Source organism: Oncorhynchus kisutch, unplaced genomic scaffold (assembly GCF_002021735.2).
Source record: "Oncorhynchus kisutch isolate 150728-3 unplaced genomic scaffold, Okis_V2 Okis03b-Okis08b_hom, whole genome shotgun sequence".
NCBI lineage: Eukaryota > Metazoa > Chordata > Actinopteri > Salmoniformes > Salmonidae > Oncorhynchus > Oncorhynchus kisutch.
In genome coordinates this window covers 10,912,968-10,930,062 of record NW_022261980.1, presented here as the reverse complement: position 1 = coordinate 10,930,062, position 17,095 = coordinate 10,912,968, and the positions used below count along the sequence as shown (strand labels likewise).

Below are 17,095 nucleotides of genomic sequence, written 5' to 3'. Positions count from 1 at the left end.
ACTCTGTTAGTATCTATATACTAGCACCAACACCACTCTGTTAGTATCTATATACTAGCACCAACACCACTCTGTTAGTATCTATATACTGTACTAGCACCAACACCACTCTGTACATATCTATATACTAGCACCAACACCACTCTGTTAGTATCTATATACTAGCACCAACACCACTCTGTTAGTATCTATGTACTAGCACCAACACCACTCTGTTAGTATCTATATACTAGCACCAACACCACTCTGTTAGTATCTATGTACTATCACCAACACCACTCTGTTAGTATCTATATACTAGCACCAACACCACTCTGTTAGTATCTATATACTAGCACCAACACCACTCTGTTAGTATCTATATACTAGCACCAACACCACTCTGTTAGTATCTATATACTAGCACCAACACCACTCTGTTAGTATCTATATACTAGCACCAACACCACTCTGTTAGTATCTATGTACTAGCACCAACACCACTCTGTTAGTATCTATATACTAGCACCAACACCACGGTTTAAGGACCTATACTGTCCATGTGTGTTATGTTTCATATTAAACTGAATTGCATTGTGTATGTTCACACTACGATGTGCAGTAGGGCTGCTGCAACCGACAGCGTATACAAACACATGTACTGTGTATGAATGTGTGAATGCGTATGTGTAATTATATACCTACATAACTATACATGTCCGTATGAATGTGATGTAAAATACGTATGTTTCTGGCCTTACCTAGTTGCTCCAGTTTGGGCTCAGGACTCTTGACCAGGCTGAGGAGGAGCTGGGAACAGTGGCTGATGATGATGAAGGGCGGGGCCAAGGCTGGCCGGCTGTGGTACTCCACGATCAGGTTGTACCTCTGGAACTTCCAGAAGATGTCTGTGTTTCCCTGCACCACCTGGAATGTGTAGCTGTAGGCACGCAGGTGGAGGAAAGATCACAGCGAGAACACACTGCATGAGTGTTAGGAGAATTATGTTCTCCAGGAACATCACCCAATTTAATTATATCACTCAGTCTGTAAACCAGAATGTGTAAGATCCTGGTCGAATGAAACAGACGGAGGCCAGCTAAAATAGTCAAAAAGGTTTATTCACGGGACGTTCTGAAGTCAAGAATACAAATCAATTCATTTTATACTGACTTCTCACGCCCACACATACACACACACATTCACACAACCATACACACACACACATGTCCTGCTACGCACACACTGTCTGTCTCACTACCCAGCCGACAGAGATAGTGACCTTGTCCTTGAGACGTACTCCCCGTTCTCTCCCAAATCTCTAGTCAGGTCGGCACCAAGCTCAGACAGTCTGTGTTTAAAATACCATAAAGGCATGTTGTTTTACCCTAATCCTGACTAGAACTACACATTTATTGACTATGATTTCATACATTCTAATCAATTCCATACAATTATATGTTTCAGGGCGGAATATTCAAATCATTCAATTAACAGACAATTCTCACCTATCAATGAGATACATGTGAGTAAGTATTAATCTTTTTTCTGTAGTAATCCAAAGGTAGAGAGACAGTTGAATTGTGTATGTCTGTGAAATATACAACCTTAATCATTATTATTATTAATAATAATCCTATCAGATGGTTGTGTGAGACAGTCACAGTTCAGGCCAGACTCTTCCTGTCAGCCATTAAAAGCTCTGCATTGCTTGCTGTTTGGGGTTTTAGGCTGGGTTTCTGTACAGCACTTTGAGATATCAGCTGATGTACGAAGGGCTATATAAATACATTTGATTTGATTTGTTTTTGGAGTCTCCCTCATCAGAGTAAACTATTCTTTCCTGGGTGATGACTGTGGGCTGAGAAACACGTGTGTGTGTGTTAAGTCTGACCTTGTACATATTTGCCATTTAGCAGATGTTTTCATTTTACATACGGGTGGTTTCCTGAGAATTTAACCCACTATCCTGTAGTCGTCAAGCCCCATGTTCTACCAACTGAGCTGCAGAGTAGCGTGTGCATTGAGTCTGACCTGAACATGGCGATGAGGAGGTTGAGCAGCAGAACGTTGGTAACCAGTAAGAAGATGACCAGCAGTAGGATGACCAGCCAGTTGGCGTAGATGTTGGGACAAGGGGGCAGAGTTCCCATGATGATCTCCTCTATCACCGTGGTACAGTTGGTCTCGGGCATCCGTGCCACTGGAAAGATTACATTAGATAGTTCTTCACTATCAGTTGTTCACAGATATTTGCCTTTAAGAACAAGAAAATGCACTGCGTAACACAGACGCAGGTCGCCCGCAGGTCGCCCGCAGGTCGCCCGCAGGTCGCCCGCTGAGGTCGCCCGCTGAGGTCGCCCGCAGGTCGCCCGCAGGTCGCCCGCTGAGGTCGCCCGCAGGTCGCCCGCTGAGGTCGCCCGCTGAGGTCGCCCACAGGTCGCCCGCAGGTCTCTGGACTCTGTTTATCATGCAGCCTCCTCTGTCTTACAGAGACTGGACTCTGTTTATCATACAACCTCCTCTGTCTTACAGAGACTGGACTCTGTTTATCATGCAGCCTCCTCTGTCTTACAGAGACTGGACTCTGTTTATCATACAACCTCCTCTGTCTTACAGAGACTGGACTCTGTTTATCATGCAGCCTCCTCTGTCTTACAGAGACTGGACTCTGTTTATCATACAACCTCCTCTGTCTTACAGAGACTACTCTGTTCATCATGTAGCCTCCTCTGTCTTACAGAGACTGGACTCTGTTCATCATACAACCTATCATAAACTACAATGAAACTGAACTACTCGTAAACTACATGTAAAGTGAACAACATGAAAACTACATGTAAATGGAACCACATGTAAATGACATGAAAACAGATCTTCATGTAAACTACATATAAACATAAGTACATGTAAACTACATATAAACTGAACTACATGTAAACTACATGTAAACTGGCTAAATGTAAACTACATGTAAACTAAGTGTAAACGGAAGTACATGTAAACTAAGTGTAAACTACATGTAAACTCAGTGTAAACTACATGTAAACTGACTACATGTAAACTACATATAAACTGACTACATGTAAACTTAGTGTAAACTAAATGTAAACTACATGTAAACGGAAGTACATGTAAACTAAGTGTAATCTACATGTAAACGGAACTACATGTAAACTACATGTGCACCAGTGGAGGCTGCTGAGGGGAGGATGGATCATGATAATGGCTGGAATGGAGAATATGGATCCATATAAACCATGTGTTTGATGGATTTGATACCATTCCACTCCGTCCAGACATGACCATGAGCTCCTCCTCCCTAATTAAGGTGCTACCAACCTCCTGTGATGTACATGTAAACTGAACAACATGTGAACTACATGTAAACTGACCTACATGTGAACTACATGTAAACTGAACAACATGTGAACTACATGTAAACTGAACAACATGTGAACTACATGTAAACTACATGTAAACTGACCTACATGTGAACTACATGTAAACTGAACAACATGTGAACTACATGTAAACTGAACAACATGTGAACTACATGTAAACTGAACAACATGTAAACTACATGTAACCTGAACAACATGTGAACTACATGTAAACTGAACAACATGTGAACTACATGTGAACTGAACAACATGTGAACAACATGTGAACTACATGTGAACTACATGTACATGACTATAACAGAGCAGAGGCATTGCTAGAAAAACAGAAAACATTCTATCTCACCGTCAATCTCCTCCAATGGGATCTGGCCGAAGATGTGCAGGTAGGGTCGATACAGGACCCTGCGAAACACCCAGTCTAGGCGCGGGTCGTTGGGGTGGAGAAGGGCCTGAGTAGCCACGCCGTACGCTATGAGCCACACACTCAGGAAGAACAGGAAGAAGAACACATCCTTCATCTGTCAGGAAGAACAGAGTACAAACATGACCTATAATCCTCCTCTGACATACACTACAAATGTACCAGGTTATAAAGTAAGCTTAGAACCACAATTCCATTTATACACAACAGGGTTGGGGTCAATTACAGTCAATTCAGGAAGTACACTGGAATTACAAATACAATGGAAATAATTATAATCAATGACAAATGTTTTTATTTAATTTTTCTATTTTTGGTTTACTTTCTGAATTGACTGGAATTGAAATGGAACTGACCTCAACCCTGATACACAAATACATCAAAGTTTTCTAAATGTGTTTTAGTGGGGCTACGTTGTATTTATGGGTCATAAACCTGGTACATTTGTCATACATGTTTGTCTTTTAAACAGTTCTCTACGTTACCATCCTCTCCACAATGATGATCTTGGGCCCCAGCTGCTTGTGGATGGCGAAGATGTGGATGAGACGCAGTGTGAACACCATGAAGTCCAGCGCCAGAACTGTTCGTCCCGCCTCATACGTGTCTTTCATCATCCTGTCAGAATTACATCCTATATTAGACCTGTATTCAACTATGGCCCTTAAATTCAAATCTGGACCTCGAAGCCAGTTCCACTGATTTTTGTACATTGTTTCAAATTCTCCTCCCCCTAATCAGGAACTGATTAAGACCTGGGACACCAGGTGGATACAATGAATTATCAGTAGGGTCAGTAGGGTCAGATTTGAATACCCCAGCTGTACGGAGTTCATGTCATGACCAATGTCACTTCACACAGTAAATTGACTGAAAATCAGCAGTTCTCTTTCTATCACTAGATATCACACCACAACTATAACCTACTGTAGTCTATCATATAGCCTACCTACTGTAGCCTATCAAAACTCATTTATTGTTAGAAATCATCACTTAAAAAAAAATCTAATCCTCCTGCTGCAGGGTTATTTTACTCTTGCGACGAAACCGGTCAAATTAAGATCCTACACATGTATATTTGTATTTTTTAAATGTATTTAACCAGGAAAAGCCCATTGAGACCCAGAGCCTCTTTCTCAAGGAAGACCTGGCCAAGAAGGCAGCAACGATCAATACATTACATCATTTAAACATACAACAATACAACAACATGATCCAGCCTAATAAAAAACATTTACACTCCTCCGTAAATCTCCCATCAATATTTCAAATTCATTCAGTGGCACTAACATATCTAGATGAAGAATGTACTGTAGAGTATTCCATTCAGTGGCACTAACATATCCAGATGAAGAATGTACTGTAGAGTATTCCATTCAGTGGCACTAACATATCTAGATGAAGAATGTACTGTAGAGTATTCCATTCAGTGGCACTAACATATCCAGATGAAGAATGTACTGTAGAGTATTCCATTCAGTGGCACTAACATATCTAGATGAAGAATGTACTGTAGAGTATTCCATGTGTCTGATGCACAAGAAGAGGAGGCAGTCTTGTCTAATCTGTGAATGTCCTGGGGACTTTAAGTAGCAACCACCTAGCAGACCGGGTCTGGTAACTGCTGGTGGTGAAGGAGACCAGACTACAGAGGGAAAGAGGGAGTTTACCCAAAAGGGCTTTGTAGATGAACACATACAAATGTATCTTTCTGCGCATATAAAGTGAGGTCCAACCTACCATTTGGTACAATGTGCAATGGTGGGTGAGTGACTTGGCATTTGCAATAGAGCGCAAGGATGCATGATAAACAGAGTCCAGTCTCTGTAAGACAGAGGAGGCTGCATGATAAACAGAGTCCAGTCTCTGTCAGACAGAGGAGGCTGCATGATAAACAGAGTCCAGTCTATGTAAGACAGAGGAGGCTGCATGATAAACATAGTCCAGTCTCTGTAAGACAGAGGAGGCTGCATGATAAACAGAGTCCAGTCTCTGTAAGACAGCGGAGGCTGTATGATAAACAGAGTCCAATCTCTGTAAGACAGAGGAGGCTGCATGATAAACAGAGTCCAGTCTCTGTTAGACAGAGGAGGATGCATGATAAACAGAGTCCAGTCTCTGTAAGACAGAGGAGGCTGCATGATAAACAGAGTCCGGTCTCTGTAAGACAGAGGAGGCTGCATGATAAACATAGTCCAGTCTCTGTAAGACAGAGGAGGCTGCATGATAAACAGAGTCCAGTCTCTGTAAGACAGCGGAGGCTGTATGATAAACAGAGTCCAATCTCTGTAAGACAGAGGAGGCTGCATGATAAACAGAGTCCAGTCTCTGTTAGACAGAGGAGGATGCATGATAAACAGAGTCCAGTCTCTGTAAGACAGAGGAGGCTGCATGATAAACAGAGTCCGGTCTCTGTAAGACAGAGGAGGCTGCATGATAAACAGAGTCCAGTCTCTGTTAGACAGAGGAGGATGCATGATAAACAGAGTCCAGTCTCTGTAAGACAGAGGAGGCTGCATGATAAACACAGTCCAGTCTCTGTAAGACAGAGGAGGCTGCATGATAAACAGAGTCCAGTCTCTGTAAGACAGAGGAGGCTGCATGATAAACAGAGTCCAGTCTCTGTAGGACAGAGGAGGCTGCATGATAAACAGAGTCCAGTCTCTGTAGGACAGAGGAGGCTGCATGATGAACAGAGTCCAGTCTCTGTAGGACAGAGGAGGCTGCATGATAAACAGAGTCCAGTCTCTGTAGGACAGAGGAGGCTGCATGATAAACAGAGTCCAGTCTCTGTAAGACAGAGGAGGCTGCATGATAAACAGAGTCCAGTCTCTGTAAGACAGAGGCGGCTGCATGATAAACAGAGTCCAGTCTCTGTAAGACAGAGGAGGCTGCATGATAAACAGAGTCCAGTCTCTGTTAGACAGAGGAGTCTGCATGATAAACAGAGTCCAGTCTCTGTAAGACAGAGGAGGCTGCATGATAAACAGAGTCCAGTCTCTGTAAGACAGAGGAGGCTGCATGATAAACAGAGTCCAGTCTCTGTAGGACAGAGGAGGCTGCATGATAAACAGAGTCCAGTCTCTGTAGGACAGAGGAGGCTGCATGATAAACAGAGTCCAGTCTCTGTAGGACAGAGGAGGCTGCATGATAAACAGAGTCCAGTCTCTGTAAGACAGAGGAGGCTGCATGATAAACAGAGTCCAGTCTCTGTAAGACAGAGGCGGCTGCATGATAAACAGAGTCCAGTCTCTGTAAGACAGAGGAGGCTGCATGATAAACAGAGTCCAGTCTCTGTTAGACAGAGGAGTCTGCATGATAAACAGAGTCCAGTCTCTGTAAGACAGAGGAGGCTGCATGATAAACAGAGTCCAGTCTCTGTAAGACAGAGGAGGCTGCATGATAAACAGAGTCCGGTCTCTGTAAGACAGAGGAGGCTGCATGATAAACAGAGTCCAGTCTCTGTTAGACAGAGGAGGATGCATGATAAACAGAGTCCAGTCTCTGTAAGACAGAGGAGGCTGCATGATAAACACAGTCCAGTCTCTGTAGGACAGAGGAGACTGCATGATAAACAGAGTCCAGTCTCTGTAAGACAGAGGAGGCTGCATGATAAACAGAGTCCAGTCTCTGTAGGACAGAGGAGGCTGCATGATAAACAGAGTCCAGTCTCTGTAGGACAGAGGAGGCTGCATGATGAACAGAGTCCAGTCTCTGTAGGACAGAGGAGGCTGCATGATAAACAGAGTCCAGTCTCTGTAGGACAGAGGAGGCTGCATGATAAACAGAGTCCAGTCTCTGTAGGACAGAGGAGGCTGCATGATAAACAGAGTCCAGTCTCTGTAGGACAGAGGAGGCTGCATGATAAACAGAGTCCAGTCTCTGTAGGACAGAGGAGGCTGCATGATAAACAGAGTCCAGTCTCTGTAAGACAGAGGAGGCTGCATGATAAACAGAGTCCAGTCTCTGTAAGACAGAGGCGGCTGCATGATAAACAGAGTCCAGTCTCTGTAAGACAGAGGAGGCTGCATGATAAACAGAGTCCAGTCTCTGTTAGACAGAGGAGTCTGCATGATAAACAGAGTCCAGTCTCTGTAGGACAGAGGAGGCTGCATGATAAACAGAGTCCAGTCTCTGTAAGACAGAGGAGGCTGCATGATAAACAGAGTCCAGTCTCTGTAAGACAGAGGAGGCTGCATGATAAACAGAGTCCAGTCTCTGTAAGACAGAGGAGGCTGCATGATAAACAGAGTCCAGTCTCTGTAAGACAGAGGAGGCTGCATGATAAACAGAGTCCAGTCTCTGTTAGACAGAGGAGTCTGCATGATAAACAGAGTCCAGTCTCTGTAAGACAGAGGAGGCTGCATGATAAACAGAGTCCAGTCTCTGTAAGACAGAGGAGGCTGCATGATAAACAGAGTCCAGTCTCTGTAAGACAGAGGAGGCTGCATGATAAACAGAGTCCAGTCTCTGTAAGACAGAGGAGGCTGCATGATAAACAGAGTCCAGTCTCTGTAAGACAGAGGAGGCTGCATGATAAACAGAGTCCAGTCTCTGTAGGACAGAGGAGGCTGCATGATAAACAGAGTCCAGTCTCTGTAGGACAGAGGAGGCTGCATGATAAACAGAGTCCAGTCTCTGTAAGACAGAGGAGGCTGCATGATAAACAGAGTCCAGTCTCTGTAAGACAGAGGAGGCTGCATGATAAACAGAGTCCAGTCTCTGTAAGACAGAGGAGGCTGCATGATAAACAGAGTCCAGTCTCTGTAGGACAGAGGAGGCTGCATGATAAACAGAGTCCAGTCTCTGTAGGACAGAGGAGGCTGCATGATAAACAGAGTCCAGTCTCTGTAAGACAGAGGAGGCTGCATGATAAACAGAGTCCAGTCTCTGTAAGACAGAGGAGGCTGCATGATAAACAGAGTCCAGTCTCTGTAAGACAGAGGAGGCTGCATGCAAATACAACAAGTCACCATAATCCATTACAGAGAAAAAAGTGGCCTGAACAACAAGCTTCTTCCTAGCAATAAGCGGGAAGCCTTATTACGAAAAGAAAAACCCAATTTCAATGTAATCTTTGTCACAAGATTATCCACATGAACTTTAAAGGACAACTTGTCATCCAACCAAATACCTAGGTATTTGTAGGATTACACTTTTTTCAATGGCTAAGCCATCAGATGTGACAATGCTAACCTTCTCTGGCAGAGTTCTAGCTCTGGTAAAGGTCATGAATCTAGTTTTTTTTATTGTATATTCAAGACCAGTTTGAGACCATAAAGTGAGGCCTGCAGTGACTGAAAAGCAGTGTGGAGCTCTTCAACAGCCTGAACCAGAGAAGGAGCACATGAATATACAACTGTTTCATCTGCATGTAGATGTAACGTTGTTGGTGGCAAGAGAGGAAATTGGATGTCAGAGAGGAAGGACTCTGCTCACCTGCAGGACACACCGATAACGAAGAGTGAGATGGCCACCATGTCACACTTGTTCCAGTTGTCCTCCACGTACAGCTTGAATTTCTTCAGGATGCTCATGTCTTCGTCTGTGAAGAAACTCTGCATCACCCAGGTCAATAAAGTGTTAGTTCACTCTGTTAGAACATCACAATTAGCAGTATAATTCTAGTTGTGTATATTTTCGAGGTCATTTGAGTAATTTATGTCAAATTTCCCCCCAGGCTAAAAATACATTTATCCTCAACAACAGTCCTCGAGTATCCTCAACGCTGCACATATTCTGTCTAGCCGCACACCGGATGCAACTTAACAACAGCTGATAAGAGTACCTGAGGAACAGAGTTGAGAAGCACTGAAATGGAACCCTATTCCTTAGTCCACTACGTAGTGTTTTGAACAGGGCCCTTGTCGAAAGTAGTTCAGTATGGAGGGAATAAGGTGCCATTTCAGACACAGATAATGTGTTATGGAACCTTTATTTAACTGGACAAGTCAGTTAAGAACAAATGCTACTTTACAATGACGTCCTACCCCCCGGGCCAAACCCTAAACCCAGACGACGCTGGGACAATTGTGTGCCACCCTATGGGACTGCCAATCACAGCAGGATGTGATAGAGCCTGGATTCAAAACAGGGACTGTAGTGACGCCTCTTGCACTGAGATGCAGTGCCTTAGACCGCTGCGCCACTCGGGAGCCCACTGGAGAAAAACTAGTTGAATTAACGTTGTGGCCACGTCATTTCAACAACAAAAAATGACGTGAATTTTTTTTTGCCCCAACTTTTAACCTAAATCCAATGACATGGGGATTTTTAACATTTTATTTTCACATTGAATTCAAGTTAGTTGACAACTCAAAACCCATGGGAAGTGATGTCAATGATGATGACATGAGTTGGGCTCATGGTCTCCCTAGGTAGCTCTGCCAGTGTCTCCCTCAGCTCTGCCAGTGTCTCCCTCAGCCCTACCAGGTGTCTCCCTCAGCCCTACCAGGTGTCACCCTCAGCTCTGCCAGTGTCTCCCTCAGCCCTACCAGGTGTCACCCTCAGCCCTACCAGGTGTCTCCCTCAGCCCTACCAGGTGTCTCCCTCAGCCCTACCAGGTGTCACCCTCAGCCCTACCAGGTGTCACCCTCAGCCCTACCAGGTGTCACCCTCAGCCCTACCAGGTGTCACCCTCAGCCCATACAAGGACATTTCCTCTCGGTATAACAATTAAGACGTTGGTTTCTCTCGTGGGAGACCCGAGTTCAGATCCAGCCCGTGACGTCAACATACCTGTCTCAGCTCCTCCAGCACCAGGGTGAAGACCCAGAAGTAGAGCATGATCTCCGGGGCCCCAGGGCCCGCCGGGGGCGGTGGACGAAAGTCCAGCAGGAGCACGTAGGTGAACAGGATGAGGAAGGCAAAGTACATGATGACGTTGCCTAGAAACACAGTGACCGGGGCACTCCAGAAGCGACGCCAGCGACGCAGCAGGAAACGCCACCACACGGCGGCGCTGCTCTGGCCCTCCACGCCACCAGGAGGACCCCCCGAGTCTCTGGAACACCATACAACACATTGAAAATTGGGAATTGTACTTGATTATAATTGTTTTATATATACAGTATTCTTCAACAGTCCACAAAGATTCTAGCCTCGTATTACCAGACTGGATGGCTCACAAGGCTGCTAAAAGGCAGGTTGACATGAAGTGTCGTCAACTTTGTTCTAAGGGCATAACTAATCTGATTGGTTTAGGGCAGAACAATTGTTTATATAGCTTATTCAACTAAACCTTTAAAAAACAAATGTTAACTGACCTATTGGCAGATTTTTGACCTAGCTTGCTAGCTAAATCGATTATATAATTCAACCTTAGTAGGAAGTAGTGCACTGCTCAGCTAAGATACATATAGTTTAACATTTTATGTTTCTGCCCCCAGGGAAACATAACTGTCCATTCCAATTGTTAAGTTTATATAGCTTATAAAACGAAATATTTTGATAAAGAAAGTGGGAGCTGATTTACTGGTATATTTGAGACCAAGCTAGCTAGCTCTATTCTATGTTTCAACATTACTAAAGGATAGCTTAGCATTTTACGTTGCTACTGTCACGTCTGCTCCCGCTCCCCCCCCCCAGCGATATTGGACCCACCTGGACTCACTCATCACCTGTTAATTTCCTCCCCACTATTTGTCAGTTCCCCAGCTCTGTTCCCTGGTGCTGCTTTCATTGTTTTTGTTTGTGTTACTCATTTGCTGTTCCTGTTCCTGTTCCTGTCTCGTTTCATATTAAACGTTTGACTCCCCGTACTTGCTTCGTCTCTCCGGCGTCATCCCATGTGACAGCTACCCCCAGGGCTGCATTAAGGGAAAGGGGGATACCTAGTCAGTTGTACAACTGAATGCATTCAACTGAAATGTGTCTTCCGCATTTAACTCAACCCCTCTGAATCAGAGAGGTGAGGGGGGCTGCCTTAATCAACATCAACGTCTTCGGTGCCTGGGGAACAGTGGGTTAACTGCCTTGTTCAGGGGAACAGTGGGTTAACTGCCTTGTTCAGGGGAACAGTGGGTTAACTGCCTTGTTCAGGGAAACAGTGGGTTAACTGCCTTGTTCAGGGGAACAGTGGGTTAACTGCCTTGTTCAGGGGAACAGTGGGTTAACTGCCTTGTTCAGAGGCAGAACGACAGATTTTTACCTTGTCAGCTCGGTTACTGGCCCAACGCTCTAACCACTAGGCTACCTGCCTCCCCTCTAACCACTAGGCTACCTGCCTCCCCTCTAACCACTAGGCTACCTGCCTCCCCTCTAACCACTAGGCTACCTGCCTCCCCTCTAACCACTAGGCTACCTGCCTCCCCTCTAACCACTAGGCTACCTGCCTCCCCTCTAACCACTAGGCTACCTGCCTCCCCTCTAACCACTAGGCTACCTGCCTCCCCTCTAACCACTAGGCTACCTGCCTCCCCTCTAACCACTAGGCTACCATAACTGTCCATCCCCATTTTATTTAAAATATTCTCAGTTCAAACCTCTGCCATGTTTTCAAAGGTTGTGCATCTGTTAAACTCCACCCATTGACCTTCTAGAAACCAATCAGATTTGTTCTGCCCTAAACCAATCAGATTCTTTCTGCCCTTAGAACAAAGTTGACGACACTTGATGTCCCTTTATAAACAGCAGGTATAGTAGAATAAATGGTTTTATAAATGGTTTTATAACTCACAAAGGGTCATTGTCTGTTAGTAGCAGGGCCTTTTCTGTGTCCAGACTGTCTAGTTCCACATACTGCTCCTCTCCTCCACCACGACTGTCTAGTTCCTCATCACTGCATCATTACACACATAGAGACAACATGACTACACACACGAGGACAGGGCCGATGTACGCACACACACACACACACACGGGCACACACATACACACACACACACACACGGACGCATAAACACACACACACACGCACACACACATAGTGATAGTGGCATACACATGAACATTTTGACCCAAGCACTCTAGCACGTAGATGCAGACACTGAAACGAGTACCCACAACTCTGTGCTTCAACAACAGACATACGTTCTTTACGGTTCCTACCGTGCTGTGGAAATGACTGTGACAACATTGACAATATGAAGCTAGATTCATGTGGTGACCTGAACTTGATGAGGTTGGTCCAGATGAGAGGGGGACAGAAGAAAGACAGCACCAGTTTGGAGATGGCTGTGTCTGTAGTCATCGCCCCCCACCAGATCTTAGTGAGGAACCCCTGGGACAAACCATGATCACTGTTACCAACCTACCACACCTTACCTTATCTTAGGCCATACTAATTATATTACATAGGCCATACTAACTGTATTACATAGGTCATACTAATTGTATTACATAGGTCATACTAATTGTATTACATAGGTCATACTAATTGTATTAATTAGGTCATACTAACTGTATTACATAGGTCATACTAACTGTATTACATAGGTCATACTAATTGTATTACATAGGTCATACTAATTGTATTACATAGGTCATACTAATTGTATTGCATGTTTAACATATATATTTTTTTCAAGTGAGGCGAGCACAGTTTAGTCTCTTGGGGAGGTTAAAAGAGGTAGTTCAGTCGTAATCTAAGAGGATGTTGTGAATTGTTTTACTGTAAAATTGAGGACATTATTTTGCTATAATCCTGCAAAAAAAATGTTTTTAAAGGGCAACCATTTAATTAAATGTGTATGGCCTTACTACTGTAAAAGTGTAGGACACACAGAAACCATCAGAGGGCACATCACCCCATAAAACACACCAATCAACACTGAAACCAGCAGAGGGCACATCAACCCATAAAACACACCTAGCAACACTGAAACCATCAGAGGGCACATCACCCCATAAAACACACCAATCAACACTGAAACCAGCAGAGGGCACATCAACCCATAAAACACACCAATCAACACTGAAACCAGCAGAGGGCACATCACCCCATAAAACACACCAATCAACACTGAAACCAGCAGAGGGCACATCAACCCATAAAACACACCTATCAACACTGAAACCATCAGAGGGCACATCACCCCATAAAACACACCAATCAACACTGAAACCAGCAGAGGGCACATCACCCCATAAACACACCTATCAACACTGAAACCATCAGAGAGCACATCACCCCATAAAACACACCTATCATCACTGAAACCATCAGAGGGCACATCACCCCATAAAACACACCAATCAACACTGAAACCAGCAGAGGGCACATCAACCCATAAAACACACCTATCAACACTGAAACCAGCAGAGGGCACATCACCCCATAAAACACACCTATCAACACACAGTCCCACACCAAGAGGACTCTGTGAATATTGTCTGTGTACACAGTCACACACCAAAAGGACTCTGTGAATATTGTCTGTGTACACAGTCACACACCAAGAGGACTCTGTGAATATTGTCTGTGTACACAGTCACACACCAAGAGGACTCTGTGAATATTGTCTGTGTACACAGTCACACACCAAGAGGACTCTGTGAATATTGTCTGTGTACACAGTCACACACCAAGAGGACTCTGTGAACATTGTCTGTGTACACAGTCAAATATATCTAATGTATAATTTGTTTATGGAACACAGAGATTAAAAGTAAGGAGGCCACATGTCTGTTTCAGTGTGTCTGTGTGCCTGCACGTGTTACCGTAGCCTACCTGAACTCCATTGTGGGCGAAGAAGCACTTGGCGTCAGCCTCGGTTGCCAGGTTGAGGACGGTGGATTGATTCCAGCAGCGGGTCCTTCTCACCAGAAGAGCATAGGCCCTGTCTTCACTGTTAGAGTAGCATTCCCCAAACAGATCTGGCAACCCATACACACACACAACACACTCAACACACTTACCAAGACACCGTTCAAATCAGGCTTTTGTCTGTTGTGATGATCTCACTGTGAATTTTAACCCTAGGAGAATTTCCTAGGAAATTTTCAGGGAACATCTTTGTCTTTGTGGTATATTTCAACTAAGTGATGGTTTGTGATCCCAGAGCATTATGTCATCGCAGAGTGTGACGCTGCATGTTATATCCAGTGTGTGTGTGTGTGTGTGTGTGTGTGTGTGTGTGTGTGTGTGTGTGTGTGTGTGTGTGTGTGTGTGTGTGTGTGTGTGTGTGTGTGTGTGTGTGTGTGTGTGTGTGTGTTTGTATGTGTGTGTGTGTGTGTGTATGTGTGGTGCATGTGCCTACACGCTCCTCGTGTCTCTCACCTAGGGCAAACTGCTCATACTTGGCCTCCTTCATGCTGCGTGCTGACTCTGCCTCTGACTCCAGGCCAGACATCTCTTTCAGGATCTTACAACCAGCTAGAGCCGCAGCTACAGCTTCAGGACCCTGGACCACAGAGAGAGAGAGAGAGAGAGAGAGAGAGAGAGAGAGAGAGAGAGAGAGACAGAGAGAGAGAGAGACAGAGACAGAGAGAGAGACACACACAGAGACAGAGAGAGAGAGAGAGAGAGAGAGAAAGAGAGAGAGAGAGACAGTCAGAGAGAGAGAGAGCGAGACAGTCAGAGAGAGAGTGAGCGAGACAGAGACAGAGAGAGAGAGAGAGAGAGAGAGAGAGAGAGACAGTCAGAGAGAGAGAGAGCGAGACAGAGAGAGAGAGAGAGAGACAGACAGAGAGACAGAGAGGGAGAGAAACAGAGAGAGAGCAATACTTGAACAGAGCAATACTCAATCATGAGGCATCAGAGCTAAAGGAACTGAATAATATTAAGAAATGCTACAGATGGAAGGAAGGTATTGTGGAAACCTACCAAAAAACAATTAGGCAACAACAAATTCAATCCCTTTTAGATAACATCCTGGGGGAAAAAAATTCGCTGTAATAGTGAAAGTGTAAACTTGGCAGTAGAAAACCTAAACAGTATATTTGACCGCTCAGCTTCCCTATCAAATCTAAGAACAACCTAAGAAAATCGCTCTTTTTCCTCCAAACATAATGATGGTCATTATGGCCAAACAGTTCTATTTTTGTTTCATCAGACTAGAGGACATTTTCCAAAAAGTACAATCTTTGTCCCCATGTGCAGTTGCAAACAGTAGTCTGGCTTTTTTATGGCGGTTTTGGAGCAGTGGCTTCTTCCTTGCTGAGCAGCCTTTCAGGTTATGTCGATATAGGACTGGTTTTACTGTGGATAGATACTTTTGTACCTTGAAATACATCCACAGGTACACCTCCAATTGACTCAAATTATGTCAATTAGCCTACCAGAAGCTTCTAAAGCCATAAAACAGTAGATGTAACCTAACCGACTTGCCAAAACAATGGTTTGTAAACAAGATATTTGTGGAGTGGTTGTAAAACGAGTTTTAATGGCTCTAACCTAAGTGTATGTAAACTTCCGATTTAAACTGTATGTTTCTCATCCCAATAAAGCCCTTTGATTTGTATTGAAATTGAGAGAGAGAGAGAGAGACTGACCATCCTTTTGTGAGTGTAATGTTCACTAATGTTTCCATTGTTCATTTCCCTTTTGTTTATTGTCTATGCCATTTGCTTTGGCAATGTAAACATGTTTCCCATGCCAATAAAGCCCTTTGAATTGAGAGAGAGAGAGAGAGAGAGAGAGAGAGAGAGAGAGAGTCAGTGTGTGCGTGTGTGTGTCTGTCTGGCTGTAAATGTCTTAATGTGCAGTAAGTGTGTATGTTTGGTACTAAACTCCCTCTCACCACCACCCTGCTCAACACCATACTGATGATATCTACATTATCTTTTAAACTGCCTGTATTGACACTGGCCAGCAATAAAACCTGCACTAACTACTGGGCTTGACCTTCATTTGAATAATCCTCCTGGAGATCAGAACTAACTCTCTGGGAGGGAGGGGACTGACCATGGCCCAGAAGTAGTTAGCCATCTGCTGCCGGTTCTGGAGAACAGCCCAGAGGAACAGGTCCCTCCAGGGGTGCTCACAGCGCTCCTCCAACTCAGCAAGGCTCTTCTGGTTGTTAAAGAGACGCCCTGCCTTCTTGCCTGTCTTCTCCTGGAGACAACACACACACACACAGTGAGACACACACACTTAAGGATGAAGAAGAGTGAACTCTGACAGACACATAGAAATGCAGAGAAAAATGTGTCTCTGCTGGACATCTTGACATGGTTGCAATCTCTTCTTCAGAAAAGCCTTGGAATCTGTGAGGGTTTCTTTTCTCAAGCCACAATTCTGTGTTCAGCTGTGATCCACGAGGAACTATCTGTGATTCATGAGGAACTATCTGTGATCCATGAGGAACTATCTGTGGTCCATGAGGAACTATCTGTGGTCCACGAGGAACTA

General features: G+C 44.4%; 1 protein-coding gene across 1 annotated transcript in view; it reads right to left on the bottom strand.

The window, feature by feature from the left end:
* LOC116359612 (transient receptor potential cation channel subfamily M member 5) overlaps nucleotides 1-17,095 on the bottom strand; it is a 39,310-nt gene that overhangs the window by 10,722 nt on the left and 11,493 nt on the right. The window contains exons 12-22 of the mRNA XM_031812560.1: nucleotides 16,649-16,798; nucleotides 15,023-15,146; nucleotides 14,474-14,619; nucleotides 12,912-13,024; nucleotides 12,482-12,583; nucleotides 10,543-10,807; nucleotides 9,244-9,362; nucleotides 4,290-4,422; nucleotides 3,727-3,901; nucleotides 2,014-2,182; nucleotides 741-919 (exon numbers count right to left, since the gene is read on the bottom strand). Of these exons, the coding sequence (XP_031668420.1) occupies nucleotides 741-919; nucleotides 2,014-2,182; nucleotides 3,727-3,901; nucleotides 4,290-4,422; nucleotides 9,244-9,362; nucleotides 10,543-10,807; nucleotides 12,482-12,583; nucleotides 12,912-13,024; nucleotides 14,474-14,619; nucleotides 15,023-15,146; nucleotides 16,649-16,798 (1,675 nt within the window). The remainder of the gene's footprint in view (nucleotides 1-740; nucleotides 920-2,013; nucleotides 2,183-3,726; nucleotides 3,902-4,289; nucleotides 4,423-9,243; nucleotides 9,363-10,542; nucleotides 10,808-12,481; nucleotides 12,584-12,911; nucleotides 13,025-14,473; nucleotides 14,620-15,022; nucleotides 15,147-16,648; nucleotides 16,799-17,095) is intronic.